At 39.0% G+C, this 22,857-nt stretch overlaps 1 protein-coding gene and 1 long non-coding RNA gene across 3 annotated transcripts in view; one reads left to right on the top strand and one right to left on the bottom strand.

Moving 5' to 3' along the window:
- NPSR1 (neuropeptide S receptor 1) overlaps window positions 1-22,857 on the bottom strand; it is a 100,499-nt gene that overhangs the window by 32,503 nt on the left and 45,139 nt on the right. For both annotated transcript variants that reach the window (XM_064418069.1, XM_064418074.1), the window contains one exon: window positions 13,624-13,756. In XM_064418069.1, the coding sequence (XP_064274139.1) occupies window positions 13,624-13,756 (133 nt within the window). The remainder of the gene's footprint in view (window positions 1-13,623; window positions 13,757-22,857) is intronic.
- Window positions 9,030-20,358, top strand: LOC135299279 (uncharacterized). The gene is made up of 3 exons (XR_010361288.1): window positions 9,030-9,336; window positions 13,683-14,430; window positions 18,935-20,358. It is a non-coding gene; the product is annotated as an uncharacterized LOC135299279 (long non-coding RNA).

Here is a 22,857-nt window from a genome sequence, read left to right as displayed (position 1 = left end):
TCTCACAAAATCAGAACCTGTGCAGGTGACCTGGAGCTTTCCCCAGAAAGAGAAGAGCAACAAGACTTGCTGTAGAGTTCAACAGCTGAATAAGTATTGCTAATACTTATAGTGTGCTGGGGAATTCTTCTATCATTTATTATTTTCTGTAAATGTTGGCGTTATTCTCTTCATCTATTTTTCTATTTTGCCTAGTTCTTTTGTAAACTAAGCATTAACTTTATACTGTCTACAGGGTCCAGGTTTTGTGGCCTTAAGAAATACTCCTGCAAATTGCAGTCAAAAAGGATGCAGGGTATATTGGAACATCTAAAACCTTCATGCAGACAACAGGCACCATTCTAGTCAGTATCAAATTGTCAACATAGGATTTTTTTTTTCCGTTAGCCTCAAGAGCTTTATCCCAAATAACAATTTCTCCGCTGACTCACGACTTCCCCTAAAATGGAAATTACTTTCCCTTCTGGTGAATTTTGGTGTATCAGGGACTCCTCTTTAATAGTGAGTAAACTGTACTGCCATCATTTCCTCCTCTTCATTGCTCCCCTCCTGTTTCTCCACTTCCAGCTCTGAATGTAGACATTTGATTTGGACAACTTTGGTCTAGATAGGAGTGTGAGTGCTCCTCCCAAAAAGAGCACATAAAAGTTACTTTCAGTGGTGGAGTTATGCCTCCACCATAACCAAAAAAAGTTAGTAGGCAGAGGGCTGAAATGCAGTTTTAAGTATACAAGTTGTTTCATGCTCCCTGCCTTTGGACAAGGTACACACTTACAGTCAGGTAACTTAAGAGTGCAAAACATGCTTTTAATGCCATTAGTGACAGAAAATCCATACCTGAGGCAATATACACACACTTTCCCCTTCCCCAGACACAGTGCAAAACAACTCTATGCTGATTTCCATCAATCATCTATTTTCTCCAAGGCCTCAGAAGATGGCCAGCGCTGAATATTGTCTCACTCGTTCTACAAACAGGTCCCAGTAAGCTGGGGTGCCACATGCCCACACTACTCAAAAACGTCCGGTTTAATAAGCATTTGGTAGACATGTGATGGCCTTTGAGAAATACCTGAGGAGAGCAAAAAGTACTCTATTTGGAACAAACCCAGTTGGTTTATTTACTGCATGGAAGGCAGACTGGGAATTTGGGAGGCACCATGTTGTGGTGTCCCATTGAACCTGGCAAGCTGTAAGTACAACATACCCATGTAGGGAGACTTAGAGACGGTCTTCACTTACAGCCAGACTGCAAAGGCACAGGATACATTACTGATTTGTTTGTCTAAGAAGTTTCAGTGCTTGAGAGAGAAGATTTTTCAGCATATTATGAGGACACTTCAGAGAAACTAGGTTGATGTGCAACTGATGTGGTTGTCACTTATTAATATTAGATTAGACACCTTGCTGAAGCAAAGTTTTCAGGTGGGTAGTTTTATCACTGTGCTGTCTTTTGTGCATTAAAATTTTATTAGAGCTTCTCTCTTAGAGCAATGAGATTTGCCACTAATAACTCTTTGACACAAGGAAACTTATTTGATATTTGAGTAACACAACACTATAAATCCTCATCAGAGACTGGAGATGCATAGATTCCATGAGTGGATTGGTACTGTAGTAGAGCCTTCATGGGTCTCATGCTCCCAGTACCATGAGGATTTTTCAAATGGTGTGTGCCATCTAACAAGCTCAGTAGTTAAAATGTGTCAAGCTTGCTGTCTGCCTGCATGTGCTTCTGACAGGAATAAGAAGAAATCTAAATTTAAATTGATTCTCTGAATGAAAGATAGAAATATTCATGGTATTCTCCTTTCAAAAAGATGAACAAAACACTGAAAGATCCTTACTTTACCTAGGGTAAAGTTACCAGGGTTATGTACAAAGTTGTCCTCAGGAGTGGTGACACTGGATTCCATGCTAAGGGTGAGGGAAAAAGACACTCTGCTTTTCAGCCTTTTAGAGGGAGTCTGCCATCAACTTCCATGAGCAAACATCTGTGACCTTGAAGTTCTTAAGAAAAGGTTTTAAATAAGAATGTGCCCTTGATTTTTAAAAGTTTTGCATATTTAATTAAACAAAGATGACTGAGCAGAAAATGGCATTTCTTGTATTTCAGCTGGCTTATAGCTGGAGAGACAGTTTCATAATGAGCATTGAAATTATCATACTTAATATACCTTAAATTTTTTCTGGACTTACTAGTAATATAGCAGTAACTTCAGCACTCCCATAACACATTAGAAAAACAGTGATTTTGCAGTCCCTATCTCTGCAGCATGGAAAAGCCATTTTCTAAGAGATCTCTCCATCCTTTCCATATGTGGCATCAGTTCCTGATTTTCTCTCTGCTTATGGGAGCTGGAAATGAAAATGTAGAAATCATTCTTCCATTCAAGACCAGAAAATGTCCATCAAAAAAACAATACCATCTCAAAATGTATATGGGTTTTTGTTTGTGGGTTTTGGGTTTTATTTTTAGGAAACAAACAAACATCTCTTTTGTCATGTATCTTCAAGTTCCCACAATTTCAAAGCAAACTGTTTCCTCGCACAGTCAACCCTTTATTCCCCACTTCTAGTGTGTAGGTTTCTGGCATATTTGAATAGCGTTTTGTCTATTGTTCTATTTTGCTAGTTTACAAGGAAAGTAAAGTGTCTTTCAAGAAAAAAATTCCTTTTGTTTGTTATCAGTAACCTCTAAGAAGCTGGCATAATCAAACACTTCTGCTTTTCAGTGCTGCTATCCCTGTTCCTTAGGAACCAGCAAAAAGTTTGATTTGTGAATGAAATGTTTGGAGGTTTTTCCAGAAGTCATTTCCATCCTATTTTGCCTGATCATGTTCTTGTTAAGCAGGTCTTCACTCTTCTTTCTTGCCTGCTACTGCCTGCAACATAACATTATAGGAGTGGAGAAATGTGTGACTTACCTGCAAGTTTTTTTGGATTTCAGAGCTATGGTGTGGGGGTGGGTTGGTGGATGTGGCTGTGCGTGCATTACATGTGTGCAGAAACAGAATCAGATCCCCACTGCATCCTTCAGGGATTTCAGGTGGTTCTTTCCACCAACACAGTGGGGCACAGCACTTCCATGCACTGAACTCAACAATCTTGAAGTCCTTTCCTAACCTATTCTATTCTATGACCCTAAAGATTCTCCTTTAAGGCTAACCATGCAGCTGCAGTGTTAATGCACAGGTTTGGAGTAATATTTGTCACTTAAAATACACTTTTGTTCCATATCCCATTTAGATCTCTGCAGCTACCTGAAATGACACTGTAGAATGTTGGGGGGCAATCTATTTTCCCTAGTATCAAGAAATAGAATGAGAAAATGGCCTCAAGTTGTGCCAGGGGAAAATAAGTTTGGATATTAGGAAAGATTTCTTCACAGAAAAGGTGGTCAAGCATTGGAACAGACTGCCTAGGGAAGGGGGTTAGTCACCGTGCCCAGATGTATTTAAAAGTGATGTAGATGTGACACACAGGGACGTGATTTCATGATGGAGTTGGCAATGTGGACTTGATCTTTTCCAACCTAAACGATTCTGTGATTTCCTGAACAAATTGTCTTTTGGGCAGCACCTAGAAAATCTTGGAAAAGTTCCAGATGGTACTTAAGAAACAAATCTGAGCACAAAAGAAATAATCATGCACTTTCCATCAGGAAACACTGCTATGCCTTGCTGTGCTTGAAAATAAACAAATTGAAAGGTTCTGAGAAATACCTTCTCTGTAAAACTTTGTGTTTAGGGATGGGATTTGAGTCAGAGCCTTCTGAGGCCTGATTGAAAAGGAGGAAGATTAGGTTCTTAGTTGTCAAAAATGAATAGTAATCCTGACATATTTGGTGATGTATGAACACTGGAGGGATTTATATAGTCAACTTTAGAGATCTAAATTAGGAATTGAATCCTTCTGTGCAAGTCAGTGAAACTTAAACCCAAGTATAGAGCTGCGTGGAGTGTTTTGCTCTGTTGGCTATAAATTGAGCATGGGAAGGGTGACTTTGTGTCTTACATACCTACAGTGAGGTGCCTAAAATAGATGGCATGAATAATCCCTAAAATGAATACCAGTGTGCAAGAATGCAGTCATGACATTTATTCCAATTATCTCTGTGACAATGATGTCCCATTTTTCTTCTCAGGACTGATGTCAAGGTGTGGACTTTCTTCAGACCTACTTATGTACACATGGCAAGAGGCTGACAGGGCATCTGCCCTCCACCCTCCCTGCTATTACACAGAATCACAGAATATTCTAGGTTGGAAGGGACTCTCAAAGGATCAATGAAGAAGTCCAACTCCTAAGTGAATGCCACAAACTTGGCATTATTAGCACCAAACTCTCACCAGCTGAGCTAGTCTCAGTATTAATGATGTTGTATAAGACAAAAGGTGCAATATTCCAAATAACAGTAATTTCCTCAGGTGAAGATGGTCACAGATGAAAATTGTTTTGGTCAAAGACCTGCAAATGTAAATTGTCACCCATGTAGTCAACCACCCAGCTGTAAGACAAGGAAGGTATCTGAAGATACTTGCCTAATCTGCATTTCACTTGGCTGACTAGAAAAGTTGCCAAGATTAGAATTTTGTTGTTCTTTTTGGTGTTTCTTTCAAATACCACATGGCTGCTCTAGCATACAAGCCCAGCCCATGCATTTTTGTCTTACAGCCCTCAAAGTGCTGTAGTTGCCCATACAAACTTTTATAATCTCCACCCAACCCTACTGGTGTCAGCAGAGCTGTGACAGTGCAGTAATTTATCTGCAGAGTGCAAGTGTCAGGACAGAGCTGGAGAAATTATATTGCAGGTGAAAGTAGGGGGTTAAAAGCTACTGGCAAAAAAAAAAAAAAAAAAAAAACAAAAAACCAAACAAAAACCCACAGCTGAAAGGAAATGCTTTCATTTTAGACACACTGCTGTCTAGTCAGGAAAAACATTTGTATGCAAAGATCTGAAGGAATGACAGCTTCTTCTGAAAGAATAGAAATGGTAAATGTGGACCTCCTATGCAGAAATCTGCAGGTGGGTAAGTGGAATCAAGCTTAGGCTGTTGAAATGAGAAAACAATGCCTTTGATAAAGATAGGGCATATAAGGTCCATTCATCACTTTTAATCATTTCAGAAATTACTTATGAGCCAGAAAATCAAACAGAACAACTGATTCTATCTTAGTTTAAAATGGCATGATCTAGGGTGAATTTGGGGATACAGGATTGTCGCTGACATGTTACACTGATATTTCTTATTTCCGTTCTGGGCATGTCCAGGGGCCCAAACCTTAGGGATAGCACTCAGAAACACTCCCAGATGACTTAGGAACAGAAGTCTAGTGCGTGCTTGTGATTTTAAAATACACATACACTACAAAGGAATAATCATTGGACACTGTATTGCATATTTATAGGCCTGTTGTAGTTAGGTTTTCCCCTGCTTTAGAAGCAAGAGGATTTATGAACTGAAGCCTATTAAGTCCCTAAAAGCTGTATAAGGAATACTCAAAATCTTTGTACAAGAATCAACACATCTACTGAAAATACTTCATGACTCAAAAAAAAATTCAAATTAAAAAAGGACATGTCTGGCTTCAGTTAAAGTGATTGAGATGCAGATGAAATGAGGGCATATCATCTTTGTTGCTAAATTCTCAGGTCCCAGGTAGTCCACTGGAATGTGAAAAAAAACCCCACATGACCATATCCTACACTAAACGTGGTACTGGAACTACTGACAAGCAGAGAGAGTGTGTCTGCTGTTTTGCATTTGCAGAGGAAGATACAGTTTCTATCCCTAGGCACTCTGAAAATTCCACACTGAGTCCCTGTGTATGATGAACACACAAACTGCCCTCTTCCAGAACAATTTAGTGCAGCATTTAGGTACTGTACTTGGAGGAAAGAAAACACTTTTTTCATGAGTCCTCGTTGCCTGTGTGAACCTCAGCTCTGTACTTAGGTTTAAGCTGCAGAGTGGTTTTTGCTACCTGCAAGGGATCTGAAGACCACTGTTCACAGAAAATAGACAGAAACTCACTGGTTTAAGGATGTCTGCCTAGTAGGTTGTGATTGCATTAATTACAAATCATGAATCATGGACATCTTGTTCCTGCATTTGTAAGATTAAAGTAGGCTATATAAATAAAAGTCATTACAGGGTTTTTAAGGGGATGATCATGCTTGCTTCCAGTAGCAAATTACCTTTATATTGCCTCTAATGGGAGAGACACTGCATTCTACTCCTATAGTTACTGCACATCAGCTTTTTTTTTTTTTTTTTTTTTTTTGGCTGGTGCTGCTGTTTCCTACTGCAGTGAGCTCCAGTGGATAGAGTCTAAACAAACACAAATACTGTGTCCATCCCTGGACTTTCCAGTGATCCCCTGAGAGAGTATTTAATTATCTAAAATTACATGAGCATTAAGAAAAATATAGCATAACAGGCTTCCATCTGTGGGCTGGTTAAAAACACTTAGGATTTGGTTTGGAATTGAATTCTAAAGCAGAAGTTGTTGTCAGCAAACCTACAGCTCATTTCTGCATTCTCCAAATGTCCCATCTCTACAATAGCTCCCAGCCAGGTTTTTGGGGCATCTTATTCTGGTCTAAAACTCTCTGGTTACTGAATCAGGATTTGATTTATTGCTCTTTCTTTGTCTTTCCTCATACACTTTCTTGACTCCAAACCTTTTGGGCACATACAATATAGGCAAAGGTGATCCAACTGCCTTAGACCCCAGGATTACTGCCAAGTCTCCAAGGCTACCTTTTTTCTTATAGTCCCAATCTTCTGCTATCATAACTTTACCTTTTCGAGGAGGTAAATATTGCACCAAATAAATTTCTTTTGCTTTAAACCTCACAGGGAAGTAGTGTAACTCCATGGATTGTTTGAGCACTGGTCCCAAATTCAATGTTTCTACACTACTAGACTGGACAGGAGTAAAGTATTTTCAGGATACCAAGTTTTCTGTGTCAGATCTCTTGCTTCATGATTTCACCTCTAACACATAAAATCTACTCTGTTTTCTGTGAACATTTTCCTTTAGCTAGCTGACCAAACACTGTGAAATAGAGGCCCTGATACCCCTAAAGAGAGCATATCTCCTTCACATAAAGCTTCTTTCTGTTTCTCAGTTTTGATACTGAAGTTCATTTCTGGTTTCCTTTCCTACCTTCTGAGGATATTCCACTTTTTACCCCATCTACTTCAGGACTGGTTTGGGAGAAAATGCATTTTAAAAGGGTGCATGTATTGGATATTTTCCTTGGGAAAATAGAAACTATTCTTTGACTAACCATTTATGCAAAGATAATTGAATACACACAGACATGCAGAAATACTCATGGCTCTTTACATAAGAAATCTTAGAGTATAGTAAAAGATGATTCATAATATCAAACTGGAATTGTACAGCACCAGTGTCCAAGTTGCATATTACAAACTAGGGAACTATGACTCATCTTCAAATCTGAGTAAAAGTTCAAAGGAGAATTCGAGTCTCTCCTAGACGTTATTAAATCACGAGGAATGGCAATGGGTAGCAAATCTGTTTTGCCTCGTGCTGCCACAGGGTATTGCAGGCTGTGATCACATTTATCTTATCCTGCATTATGTTTCAGTTTGTGGGGGCATGCTAATACATACCTCACTTAAAGTCCCATGTTGCTTTCCTCTTCCTGAATTCATCTTCTTGGCAGAATCAGCATGGAAAAATGATTGCTGCTTTTCCAGGAAGCTAATGCAGCCATGCAACAATTTGTTTTATTCACATAGTTTCATGGGATGCATTGAATAAGCAATACTAATATTGCTGTGTTTACTCCCAGAGACTATTTTTGCTCTTGGTAAATTGAAGCGCATTTATTCCGTAAATGTAAAATGAAAGTTGTACTAAATGCTATAGTTTCCATAGCCTACAGAGGAAAGGTGGATGTAATCTATTTCTTTCCCTATTTATCAAGCCATGTGTGCAGTAAGGTGATTTGCAGAGTTTTTAGACTTCCAGATAAGTGTTTAGGAATCAAGCTGCTTGCAAAAGTGGGGAATTTGGATGCCACTGGGTATTCTGTAAAATTTCAGTGTCTGTGCCTGAGGGAATATTAACAAATTACACTCTTTCTTCCCAATCTTGACAAACCTTTTTCAGCAGTGATGGGAGCATGCAATGCAGAACACAGATGATCCATTAGCAGAGAGTTTCCTTACATTAATTACACTTTCAAGAGGTTTTAGGACATAATGAATATAAGAAATGCACATGTCCTTCTCTCAATTTTAGCAATGAATTCTGCAGTATGATTGTAACTTCTTCTAAGTTTTCTTCAGGTAGGATGATGAAATCTCTCACCTTTCTTCAGCCTTCATATTTTTTCTATAAATAGCAGAAAATTAGTGGAAAGAGGAGGAAGACAGATTTCTGGGAATTAGTTCAGTTTTGTGCATTAAGTTTCTGTGTCTTAGGTGGACAATCGTGTAAATCATGCTGGCAGGTTCCAGCCAAGACCCACTGGCAAGATAGGCAAGTTTTCCAGTATAACTGGGAACTCTATGGACTTTTTGGCTGCCAACAGTCCAGGTCCATTAAGGTGACTTGCTGATTTAGCTGCTAATTGGCTCTGTGCAATTAACTTTCAATGCTCATAATCACTGTGATGTCTAAGGTACTTGTAAAACTGATGAATTTGTATGTATGATTTCTCTAAAGTGCAGAAATATTCCAAGTATCATTTTCCCGATGAAAAGCTGGAACAGAGACCATTATCTATTAATAATGTTCTACATGTTAATTTTGGTAATGGTGTTATTATATTAAGCTTTTCTACAGATCATGGAGTAAGAAGTCATCTTCATTCCTTCAAGTCACATAGAACAATGAAGAAAATTATCGAAGGCACAGTGCATTAAAGCAGTCAGTACCCAGTACACTACTGGTTTTGGTGTATGAGAAAAAAAAAAAAGAGAAGAAGAAAAGAAGTACAAAACTAATTCATGTTTAGCTCTTGTAGCTGCACAGTTAGATGCACTCATTTAGTGCATTTAACTGGAAAATTAGTTGGTAGTCTCTGCCTTCAGTCATCTAATTCAAAGTCTCCCTAGAAGTCAGTGATTGAGCCCAGCTGGTTTTAGTCTCACAGTCATGCTCTCTCTGGGCAGAAGCAGCACAGAAATAAAGCAGCACTCTTTGCTTTAGCACACTCCATTTCCACCTATGTGCTTGTGTTGCCCTGTCATAGCAGGTTCTCAGTGTATTGGCTTTTTACCAAACACTGACAAAATGAGTGCAGTGGTGAGGACCAAGGCTTTCAACTTTCTCGGAGCAACTGAGGAAGGTAATGATACAAATATCTTTATATCACTTTTTAAATTACCTCCTTGTCCTTTTAATGTCATTCTCAAGTCATCCCTTAGGATTTAGTATTTATACCATAATATGGACTGTATTGCTACATATGTTTACAGAAAATATCTTGTTTTCCTGTTTATATGCAAGCTACCATAGAAGTTAGGTGATGTTCTTTCTATTTTCTTTCTTAATTACAGCCACAGCAATACATATCTGAGAGCACATATTTCCAAACAAGACTGTCAGACTATAGCTTAAAATTTGGCATGCAGTGAAGTGCCTACATATATTTCTACCCCTAACAATAGACAAAATGTAACACTATTCCTAAATTACTGATTTCTGCTAAATGGTGGAATGGAAGCACACTGAGCTAAAGGTCATGACATTTCAAGTTGCAAATTTCCAGATGGTAATGTTGGAGAAAAAGATCTAAGTAAACTACCTACTTCTCATCAATAAAAGGAACTTAAATACATTCCTCTGTAAGTAGTATTTAAAGGTGAATGGAAAATAATGAGAAGCAAAATTGGGTTTTTTTCACTCGTTCTCTTAAATTCATTTATTTTCATTCAAATTTCGACTTTTTTAATGTATTGCTTGATTGGTTTTGGAATTGGTCAAAAAAGGGCAGTTCTTACTATTACAAAGTAGTAACACTTTGGCCCATAAATTACATTTCTTATCCACTACTACTCAAATAATTTGATATATGACTTATGTCCACTGCTTTTACATTTTGAGAGTAAACTTAAGAAGGCCTTCATTTGGTAGAGCTGGGTAAACGGACCTATACAGATATAAATGTGCGGACAAATCATAATTATCTTTTCTGAAAACAACAATATTTCACTTCAATACTTCCAGCTTTATACAGCGCCTCTGAACTCATCCCACTCTTTGATCTTGAACCACTTGGTGATTTCAGTCGGAGGCAAACATCTTAAATACACTAAGACACTGAAGTTATGTGAAATGGCATCAGGTAGGGGAAGATGTAAGAGATCTCCTGCCAGGAGAGATAGCTATGCCATGAGCATAACTTGTGCTAAGCTCAGAAGAAAAGTGTTTGGGGAAAAGTGCTTAGAAATACCCTCCTCACAGGGTAATCTTCAGAGCTTGCTCTTTCTGAGAAACTAAATTACCTTGGAGATAGAAATCTGCAGGAAACCTAGCTTTAGTTTTAGTCTGCACAGACAAACTTGTTTCTAAGAACAACATTTTACAGAAGAGGAATATGCTCAAAGGCAAACTGAAAACTGAAACACAAGGCAAATATGGCAATATTCCTCTTCGTTAAATTAGCTGATGCTGAGTGATTAGTACTATTGTTCAGCTCAGCTGTTAACTCTTAGCTGATTTCCTAGTGCTTAATTCACAGATAATTTCAAAGAGATTTATGCATCAACTGAGAGTTAGACATAGACTTAAATGTTGTACTGACACAAGCATTGTATAAGTGTATATTTAATGTGAAATATTGTGAATCCAGGCTTCAGCAACATCCTTAAGCATTCTGAAGTTGAAAGGATTACTCACATCCCTACAGATCCCTGCAACCTTGAGCACCACATTGAATTATGATGTAGTAAAGGATCAGTAAGAATATTCTCTAGATTTGCGGAGTGGGTTGAACCACTGAATTCTGTTGGTGTTGAAAGAAGCCTCAATCAGTTAGTTACTTTTCATCTGCATCTGCCTTGGCAACCAGTCAAGAAGAACAACAGCGCTCACTTCCTATTCATGTATTATGCACAATTTTGCTTTGAATACCTTGTTTATTCTAACACAAAGGCTGAATTTTAATTTCATCTTGGTACTACATCAGTGGGAAAATGTGAGAATTGAGGGCGCCACTCAACTATTGAGCCACAGATCAATAGACAAAAAGTTTTTAAATGGCTTTGAAATGCCTGCATTGATAAAGCTATATCCGTTATTCTTCTTTCTGCTACTGGGCACAAATTATAAATATTTTAAGGACCTCAAAATAGATGGAAGTAGTAATATTGACTAAGCAGAAACTGTTTGCCAGGAGATTAGGCCTTAGTTGGTAAGATTTAAATATGCTTGGCATGTCAAAGCAATGTGACAAGTCGGTGTTTTCATAATGTTCTGCATCTACCTCATAACTTGTTGTGAAAGGAAGATGGCTGTTGCCAGCTTGCTTTGTTCTTAATAATATTTTTAAAGATAAGAAAGTGAAATGGCTCCATTTCAGGAATTAAGTAATTTCCTTGTGCCAAAATACTGACAAGCAGTCTTGGTGTGAGAAGATAAATGAGCGTTCTGACTCCTGCATCACAAAAAAGAAATCGACATTGCTTGAAAGGAGCCTTGTTGTTTAAGCTAAAGTTACTTCTTTTAACAATGGAGATGTGGATGTCAAGTGAGTTTCCTATGTGATTTTTTGTAATATGAAATGGAACAGACTGTTGAACTCAGGCAATTTTAAAAGTCAAGGATAATTTTAGGGAAGGGAAAGTCAGAAGAATCAGCAAGTGGAACACACAAATCTCAGTCAAATTATAGCATCAGGTGTATAGCACTATTTGCTGCCCACATCTAATGGTATATTGGCCTTGTTGTATTTGGCACTGACACTGATTCTTTCAGCTCCCTCAAAACTGCACTTGCAATGCCTTCCTCTCCCTTTATGTTGACAGTATTTAAACCCCTAGTGAATAGTTCTCTGTGGACCCCCATTCCACTACAAAAAGTCCTCTTTCCTATGGGTACAAAATGGAAAAATTCCCACTCAGACACTTACCCAGCACAGCAACAGCAGTAGCACCTCCCAGTACACACCTCCCAGTACACCTGACAGTAAGTGTGAAATGGATGATGTCCATCTGGGGCTTCCTCTGCTCTTCTTTCTTTGCCTGTACTTCTGCTTGGCTGCCTGAGTATATTCCATTCATCTGGGATTGGGAACTCTTTGAGCAGAGACTGTTTATTTTGAAACTCCTGTGAATACTGTAATGCTTGATCTGTGATTGATGCTTCCAAGCTGTGGCGTGAGGCTGTATTGACCTCCCTTACCTGATGGAAAATACGCTGGCTCATGAAGGAAGTGGCATAAAGGTCACAACTGAGATAAGAAGTAAAACCATTTATTACAGATGATTCAGGCAAACAGGAAAACCAGCTGTCAGCACTTCAGAAGACGAGTTACTGCAAACCTTCACCTCCTCACCTTGCAAGGATTCTTACACCACCTGTTACAGGCCTGCCTCTTTGCATCAATTTGCACACTCTGGTCTGTTTCAGCTATGAGTAGTTCTTCAAAGCGAACATGCTCCAGAAGACGTGGCTGAGACCATGGAGTTAATTTATTTATGAAAATGCATGTTGAAAATTGGACAGTGTAGTGCTTTGTTCCAGTTTAAACACAGGTACAACAGACAACAAAGGAGGAAGCAGTATTGTTGGAAAATCATATATTAAATGGTTCCTTACTGAAAAAGTGCTAAAATTCCTACCATAGCTTAGGGGAAAAAAAAAAAAAAGCAATAGAAGCATATAAATATATCCTATATACACAAACAGTACAACACAGATGTCTTGTAAGCAGGGATTAGTAGCAGGACACTGTTATAGAAACAGCACATATTTTCCCTTGGGAAACTTAAACCCCCACAAATGAAGTCCATTCAAGACCACAGAGAAACAATGTGCTGCTTATGCTCATTTCCTTTCCTTCTTGCTGAGACTGAGATTTTACAAACCAGGCTTCTGTACATTTCACATTCTGTTTAAAAACTACCACATCCTTGGATCAGAATCCTTTTGTTCATTAAAAAAAACCTAAATGCATTCCTCTTCACCTTTATATTGTTATATTTCCCTTCATTAAACTGGACAACATGAAGTTATTTTCACTCTTCACTGCAGGAGCATAATTGATGGAGTAGTTTTAGTAGAAAAACACAAGAGATTCATCTTAAACTAGTTTAATTTAAGCAGTTCCATGACAACAGCTGGAGACACAGCTTCTGGGAAATGCAGATGCAAACTCAGACTGGAAGATAAGGTTTAGTGACATCAATGAGTTGCAGCTGCTGCATACTACTACATCTAGCAACATCTTTTTAGATCAGAGTCAGACTGAGCCCTAAGATAAACAGCCATCCATTTGCTTTATGGCAAACTGCAACTGGATGGACATTAGGTGGCAACTGAATTCTTCACCACTCAACTCACATTTTCTTATTTGTCATTTTAATAGTGATTCCTGTGCAGAACAGGTGCCCTTTCCCTTCCCATACACTACCTGTGATTGCCAGCTGAGTAACAAAGTAGGTCATTCGAGATTTCCGCTTCCTTCTCCAGGTAGAGAAGAGCACGATGGCATTTCCAGCAATTGTGACAATAAAGAGAATCCAAAGAGTCACCAGCTGCTCTGTCTGCAATGGAAAGAAGGGAAAAAAGAATATTGATGGGTGGATGGACAGTCACTTATCCTCAGACAAATGAGATGAGAACAGAAAACAGGAGTGAAATTTGAGTTTTGCCAATTGATTTCAACTATTTAGTCTAAATGACATTCTTGGGGTTTTTTCAGAAAATGCTTAACATGCATCACTGCTAGTAATGTTCATTCCAGTTTGGTTTGCCATGGCTGTATATTACTTCTCTCTTCACAAAACCACTAGCAGTGTCTGTATTCTTCACTTAGTGTTAAAATGAGAGTCAGCTCTCAGCTTTCTTGTGCTGCTCCAGCAAGCTGTGAAATAACCAGCTGCCTCACTTCATAAGGAATGTTGATAGATGGGCTCCTTTGGAGAAACAGAGGAAATAAATACTTCTCTCTTCCCTAACTTCAGTGAGTCTGGGTCATTCACGAGCCCTATGAAATTCAGACATCCACTCCATGATCTAGACGTGCACCAAGACTGAAAAGGAAGCATGACCCACTAAAGAAAAGTATACTTGTGTAGCGACTGAAACGTGATGACAAAACGTCCCCTAGTGGTGTGTGTACAAAGAAAACGAGGTAAGAAAGCTGTTCGTGCTCTCAAAGCATCAGGATGCTCTGGCTGCAGGACCAACACCGTATGTGTCCACGTTTGCTTGTTTGGTGAGTGCACACCCAATCTTGACATCCTTGCTACTGTTTTAGGTTTTGTTAATACAGTTGTTTGGGATCTTTCCATTCAAGACAGCAAAGCCACAACGTGGGAGTCAGAGGAAGATGGAGGAGGCAGGTGAGGGCTGCAGCTGAGGAGGGGTGCCAGGTGCTGACTCTACAGACCTCAAGGACCTGTCCTGAGCAGACTGGGGGAAGGATGCTGCCAGTAAGACCCCACCTACCTGACTGGGCTGATAGAGCAGAAGCCAGGGAGAACACTCATTAAAAGCATCTGTAAGCCACTATGGGAGAGCAGAAACCAGAGCTTATTCTGTTTGCAAAGAAAATAGCTCACTGTGAGCGTGGGGAGGGAAGGTGAAATGAAAGGAATGGAGTAGAGACATGAAGCTTCCTGATTTAAAATTAGCCTAAGTCCCTCCTCGGCACTTAGCCTCACTCCTGGCCAGCAGTCATTGTCCCTCCTTGTCCCTCCCATCATCCCACTTGAGCAGCCTCTCCTGGGAACCAGCCTCAGCTTTGCTCCAGGTAGGAGCCACATTACCTTGTGGATCACAGGGTCATGCAGGGAAAGCAAGACCTGATGAGGAGCAATTTCATGTTGCACTCTGTGCCTGAGCCCAGTGACTAATTTAACCAAACAATGAAGGCTGTGTAGAGAGGATTTCACTTTTCCCAGCATGGTGATTTTCACCAACATAATCTACCATTCATGTCATCTCACCTAATTTAAAAGTTCTAAAGAGACACAACTATTCTAAATTGCCTTAGTATTGTCTAGGTAATAGCAGTGTCTCAGAGATGAGTCACCACTCATCTCACCTACCTTGGGATGGGTTGTCTCCACTGAATATAGAGTGACCTCGATGAGACAACCTGTGTGGGCTAGATACATAGCTTTTAGATAAAAAAAATCCATCTTTTTTGGGGTATCTGCAAATCTCTTAAATTTCTTGGAGACAAATTTCCTTAAAAATGTGTGGCAGAGATATGGTGGAAACTATTTTTATGGGGATGATTTTCTTAGTACAAGAATTGGAAGGAAATGTCTTTTAGGAAGACAATAAAATCATAAAAGATAAGATTTCACATCACTTTTGTCCTTGAAATCAATGATTTCTCCTCAGGATTTGTTTTGGTTTTTCCATTTCAGAAAACATATTTCTCACATGAACAAAATTCAGGGACTAGACTTGTTCCCATTTTCTTTGGTATAAAATCAGAATGGCATTTTCTTAAAAGGAATTATATTCCCGTATTATACTGATATAGATAGGAACAGAAGAAAGATCTGACACTCAAACCTTCTTATGATTGCCACAGAAGAAACAGCTATGGAGCATCAGAGGCTGTGTTAGAAGCATAAGAGCACAGTACAAATGCTCAGATTAAATCCCTTCTGCCAATTTAAAAGCAATGCCTAACAATTAAGCAATGTTAGACTCCAGAAATTGAACCTGACTGCAAAGAAAACTTAAAAATGCAAACACTGAAAATAGAAGTAAGTCTGGAAGGGCCGTAGACAGAGAAATAAAGCAAAAATTTCTATTAATCTATTTGTGGGAGCTGCTAGAGATTCTGTGATTCTGTGATTCTGTGTGAAAAAGATCTCATTCCTGAGGATTAAGGAGCCATAACAATAGGCAACTTAAATCACAGCAGCCTCTCCCAGTCTGTGTTAACTTGCAGAATGAAAATTTCCATGGTTATTAATGGGATGCCCACTGTGATAAAGGCCTTTGCAGAGGCTAGGACTGGATTTCAAAATTATCTTCATGAATTGGAAACATGTGCTGGGAAAAAAGCAACCTGCTGTCCAACAAGAAGTGCAGGACTGCAGAGTAGTGAGCGTAACCACACTTGGTTGCACCAGCCTTCCAAACATCAACCCTGACACGCAGTACACGTGCAAAGTGCCCCAGAATATCATGGCATTACCCTACCATGAGAGCAATGCCATCACCACTTTGGGATCAACACCAGGCACATGTGCCTCTGCTCTAATCCTTCCACTGGGCCATGCTCACTCCTGGGCACAGTGCTTCAAGAGAGACACACAGATGAGTTGACATAAAGGATATAGTCAGGTAGAACCACTGAATGAATCAAGTTGCTAAATCCAGGAAAAGCTGACTGCAGGAAAAGATGAACATAGCCTTGAGGACACAAAAAGACTAATGTAAAAAAGTAAAGGACTAATCTCTTCTTTAGATCCACTGTGGACTGGACAAAAATTCAAAAACTACAGTACAGAATTCAGGATAAAAATTTAAAAAGAAAAAGAAGGCTTTAAAATATATCACAGATAGAGAGATTGATTGAGCCAGGAAAACGTCCATCTGTGAAGGCCTTAAAAATAGTTTTTAGATTAGACAGATAGCTGATGGATCTTTGAATTTCACTCCAGCTGAATTTTCTCTACTTTTATTCATCATCTTTAGGTTGTTTAGACATAGAAGTGTTTAGTTTCATGCCTTGTTCATTCATCAAACAAAAATCCTTTCTTAATAACAACCCCGGACAAGGTAATTTACAAAAAACAATCCTCAGTGATATGTTGTGCAAACATCAGAAGCATTCTGATAAACAAGATGATACCTCCCAAACTTCTTTTGACAAGCACTTCTTTTGAAATTGGCATTAATAATTACACTAGATGAGAATGCCATGAGAGACTAGTGTCATACAGCAGTTATTTCAGGTTAGAAAAGCTAGAGATGCTCTTGACATTATTAAGGTCACCAACAAATGAAAGTCAAGAGGATTTCCTTGGTTTGACTCAAGCCATTGCACATGCTGCTGTTCCACAAGGCTGCTGTGTTTGGAGCATGGAAGTGCTCAACATCCAGAGAGCATATTCAGGTTTTGCTATGTTGCTTCAAGATAAAAACCAGCCTTAGTCAATGAAGAAAATGCCTCTTCATTGGTGAAATGTAAGCCAGAAAACCTGTTGAAATTCTGTGTATTTTCCTTTGGCTATAAAAAAGGCTTGTAATTTTCTTTCTTTAATAAAATTTCTGAATCCAGAGGCTGGAATAAGTCTAACAAGAGGTGTATTCTGCTTTATATTTGAGGCAGAGATCACCCTTGCAAACTCCTTTAATCAAGACCATAGTTAAATCCTTTTGGAGATTTGGTTGGCATTTTGGTACCACAATACCATCCCTCCTTCCCGTTCTCCCCAGCCAACTTCCTTGCTCTGTCTTCTCTCTGGATTTGTGTCCTTCTTGCTGAGGAGCATAAGCTGTGACTGTGGAATGGGGATATACCTGATAGCCCATTCCAGTGGAGGGGCTGCTCCTCTTGTCTTGAGATGCAAAAGCCTTTGTCTGATATTAGAGAGAAGTTGCCTAATAGAAAGAGAGGTTCAACTAGCAATGGACAAAGATTATTTGTACTTGAACTGGGACCCAATCTAAAACAGTTTAGCTCTAACTGCTGAGGCTGCTGGGGAAACAACCTGGGAAAAATAGGTTTCAGGTAAGAAATGAGCAAATAGAAAAAGAGAGGGAGAGATACTCCATTCCTGGAGTGGCTGACTGGTCCCTTAGTATGAGGACTGCAGGCCTATGATAACTTCTTGGTCCTGCTGACATTTCTGCACCATCTTCTTGGTCTCCCGGGTGCAGAAGAAGCACAGTCCCTCATATCACAAGCCAGTAGCAGCTTAAGTCTCTGAACAGCTTTTTCTTGACAGTTGATAAACTCTGGGAATACACAAATGATCTTGCCTTTGGTATATTTTAAAAATTATGGGGTTAGCGTAGCAGCAATTGAGATTGTAAGAGAGCTGTAATCATGAAGCAAGCCAAGCAATTTTGCAAGAGTGCTCTTAACACATAAAAAGAATATATAAATCCCCTTGTTAAATTGGGTAACTGTCATGCTCATGGTCAAGTTCACCACTAGTAGATTGCATTGCACTTTCTTGAAGGAGGGAAAAAAAAAAAGGGAAAAATCTTTTCTCATTCTCTAAAATAATCACATTAATTGCAGACCATGTAGAAAAATGGAGCAGTCTAGATTAGCAATTTTTTTTATCATACTGTAGAAGATCTGGAATCTTGAGTATTGAAAACTGAAAATGTTCAGGATGGATTTGTTATTTTAGCATCCTCCATTTAGGATGGAAACTTAAAACCCTTAAAAAGAAACAACAAAAAAAAACCAAAAACCAAAAACCCCCAAAAAACCCAATAACCCCCCCCCCCCCCCAAAAAAAACAAACACCAAAAAACAGGATAATTAATTTCCCAGAGGCAGATGGGTGCCATGCAGTTTGACTGATTTCTGTCTGGGATTTATAATCAGCTTATCTCTAAGGCAAATTGCACTTTGGATTGCACTGCAACACTAAAGGGAATAAAAGAAATACACCCATTAACCCAGTTAGGGAGTTTTAAAGGTACTGGCTAAACCTCTGATATAATTAATTGAATTTTAAAATAAGCACACAAAGCAAAAATAATAAAACACCTCTTTTCCATACTGCCAGATTCCTACACAGCACAAACCCTAGAGGAGTCTTCTGGAGTCTAAGTGCTGCCTACAATTATCTGGCAGGAGGGTGCAGAGAAGATGGAGCCAGATTCTTAGAAGTGCACCATGAAAGGGCAAGAGTCCACAAACAAGGGTTGCAACCTGGGACATCTTGGTATGACATTACGAGAAAAGTGTTCTTCATGACAGGGGTCAAGCACCAGGATGGGAACCCAGAAAGGTTGTGAGATTTCCACCCCTAGAGATATTTAGAACTCAAATGGACACTGCCCTGAAAAATCTGGCATCATTTGGATTTGCTTTCAAGTGGTTGGTTCAGACAACCTCCAGAAGCCCTTCTCTACTTGAATTATTATGCACACACACAAGTATGCATAAGACCTATTTTCATTAAAAAATATTCTTAAAACTAGAAGATACTTAAACAGACATAATCAGATTAGTGCTTTGCACACATTGCATATTATTTGTTGTACCACAGAAACATGAACAGCTCAGATCTTTCTGGGAATCTTTACATAAATTAAAATTTGCTTTGCTAGTAAAGAGTATGGATGTAAAGGCTACTGGCATGGAAATGGCAAAAACATAATTGTCTTAAGAAAAAGGACTTTAAAAGTATAAGATGGCATTTTTCTTATATTTATTTGAAGTCCTGAGATGAAGAATTACCACCAGGTGTGATCAGCTTAAACTGTGGGCTTTCAGAAATGAAGTGTGATGCTACTGAATGGGTAATGACTGTGGTTATGCTTTCCACCAAAATAAAGGTTCTTTAATACACAAAAAAGAACAAACTTGGTTAAACTTCCAAGGAAACATCTATATTTCTTCCTGTGCTGAAACTTTCTACACAAGTTGGATTGTGAAAAAACCCCACAACCTAACAGCAATCTGCTTGCAAAAAAAGCTGTAGGTTCATTGAGTATACTTTAAATGTAGACAACAGCTCTAACTGTTAAGAAGGAAAAAAGTAAGAGGCACCAAATATCTTACAAGAAGAGGTACAACAAACAGAATACTTGGGCTAGAAGTAAGCTTCACACAACAAATGCTAATGACCTGAATGTGAAGATTCAGATGACAGATTCAAATCACCTCCTAATGCTCAAGAAAAGAAAAGCTGAAAAAAAAAGGCCGAAAAGTTCTTGATTCATTTGCTGACAGACCTTGTCTCAATATGAAAGAAACATGATCAAACAACTGGGCAGGTCACTGAAATCTTCAGCCTTAGCTGTCACAAGCAGCAGGAAGTTGTACTGTCCACCCCTCTAATAGAAATATGTTTCGAAAGAAGGTTCTCCATCCAGCAAGGCAAAACTGAGAAGATGTTTCTACACAGATTTCACACAAGATGGTCCTGAAAATTTTGGGAAAACAATTTGAATGACACTTTTAAAAACCCAGGGAAAACTCAAGTGAAGGTAAGAAAGAATGGGAGAAAAAAAAAGTTCAAATCTAAGTTTTATATTTTGTCATTGAAATTGCTTCCATTATGATTGAATTTGGGAGAAACACATTTCAGCAGGCAACATGACCTCTAGGAGTTAATTTTTTTTTTTTAATTAGTGTGGCCTGGAATGGATTCAAAGTGCATAAACACCAGTTCAGCCCCAGGTTTGACTCTGGGACTGCTGCTTTCTCATTTAAATGCTACTGGTTGTGCTTGATAGCCCTCCTATCCCCTGTGCAGAGCCTGCCTCACTGAGCTGCTTTCTAACTGATTGCCTGGGTTATCCTCCCAGCCCAAGGTTATGGAACATTCTGGCAAAGCTGGGATGCATTGCCACATGAAACCTTCACCAACATATCAAATTTGCTGGTAGCAGTCACTTCCCAAGGAGTCTTTATCATTGGAAAAAACACACAGCTAGAAGGAACGCAAGTTGATTTTTTCTGTTCTGTTGAACTTGAGAAGCAGTTTTGTATGAGTTTGTGTCAATATGGTATTCCACTCATATGTTATGTTTATGTGTTACATAGAGGAAAGATCTACAATATTTTCTTCCTTTTAGACTTAGGAAAAGAGAAAAGCTGAGAAAGTCTATTCACTTAATCAGGACACTTCCTCATGAAAAGGGGAAATTTTTTTATCAAGATTACTTCCTCATCTTTTTGAAATCCAGCAATTTTTTTTTTTTGTAAACCTCTGTTTTTTTAAAAAACCTATTTCGTATCTCTGACTTCCTCACCATGGATGAGCAGGGTCGTCCTTTCAGTGCACACAATCTAATGCATGCTTATTGCAATGATCTTCCAACCTCAACAGCTGAACAAGCCCCCACTCTGTTCCAAAATTCTCTATAGGTGTGATGGTGACAGTAACAAATGTGATTAATTCAATTCAGTCTATCACCAAATAGTTATTATTTGCCATTCTGTTGTGATTTGGTACAAGACAGATAATAAATGTGGCCGGTACTGCTCAGTTATTGCAGGATGTTTTACCCATTGCACTCTAGGAAAATTCCACAGAATTAGAAAGATATTCCTGATTTAAATTTCATCAGAAAACATAAATTTTTAATGGTGTATCTATTTTTTAAAATATTTTTAATGTAGAAAGATAACATTAGATGACTCAAAGGTCCATCCATAATTTTATTATTTTTGATAGCACTATTTAAAACTCCAAAGTGTTGTTTTTCTTAATCACATAAAATTATTATGTGTGCCTAATCGATAAAATTAAAATATCTCAAAAAATGTAAAATATTTATACTTTCTAAGCATATTTATATAGGAGAGGCAGACAGGTGCAAACCACGTGCCTGTGTGGAGCACATGGACAGCAGTATGAGGGCTGCTATTGTAGAACATCCCAAACCAGCTGGCTCAGAGCTGCTCCCTGTTGGGCTGTCATACTGCCAGATCCCTTCTGTGCTGTGTTTAAGCCATTGGATGAGGCCAGCCTAGCCAACAGCACTGCAGCAGCAGTTTTCCAAGGAGATCATTCTCAGCACAGCATCTCAGGAATAGCAACAGTCATTACAGCATATTGCAGGAGTCCCTGACACCTTATTTGTGTAAACTTAATCCTCCTCCTCTCCCCACTAAAAGATTGCAAAGTTACCTCTGAATTATTTGATATGTCTATTTTCTAAAATGTGTGATTGCATTTGCAGAGATTACTCCAGAAATTTGACAGCACCCATTATTATTTTCCTATTATGCATTCAATGATGGGATGCTCTGTGATATTTGCTTGAAAATCAGAATGAGCAATAGCATAAGCAAATACTTTTCAGGAGATAAAGCGACTCCTACATTTGGATGAAAGGATAGGGACATTCGACTTTGACTTCAGCAGCCTCTGAGAACACCTGGAGCCAAATCCATGTTACTGGACAGTTCTACAAAACCCCTCGACATGTTGGTCTCCTCAGCTCTTTGCTGGTGATGGTAAACCCTAACCTTTGTAAAGAACATCAGCTCCATGGATAAGCTCTAATGTTTTTAGAGCTGTGCTCACTTGTGCTAGGTTGTGCTGCGCTGTTTAATATCTGAGCTCCATGGGCTAAAACACGGGGGTACAGGGAATGCTGCAATGTTGGGGCAGTACAGTCAAAGACATAAGTTTAAAATAATTTCTGATGGTTTTGATAGGCACAAAGTTCCTCCTGAAAGCTGTAACACTTCAGTGTCACTGCTGTGCTACTTCTGCATGGCACAGGGACCAGGGCTCATGGGGCAGAGGAAGGGCCATGTCAACATTTGGGCCAGTGATTGAGGCTCCCACTTGGCAGGGGGCACTGGGGTTCCCAGCAACCTTGGATGTAAACGATGAAACCTTTGTGTCCTGCTGTACAGGTGGGGACTCTACAATGCAGGAAACAAAATGTACAACTTGATGGATTCCCAGCTCTGCTGGGAGGTAGGAAATGATGGTGGGAACACAGTCCCACTGAGAAAACTCGC

This window comes from Passer domesticus, chromosome 1, assembly GCF_036417665.1.
Source record: "Passer domesticus isolate bPasDom1 chromosome 1, bPasDom1.hap1, whole genome shotgun sequence".
NCBI lineage: Eukaryota > Metazoa > Chordata > Aves > Passeriformes > Passeridae > Passer > Passer domesticus.
The sequence above is the reverse complement of the archived record's forward strand: the minus strand, read 5'-3'. Positions and strand labels throughout refer to the sequence as shown.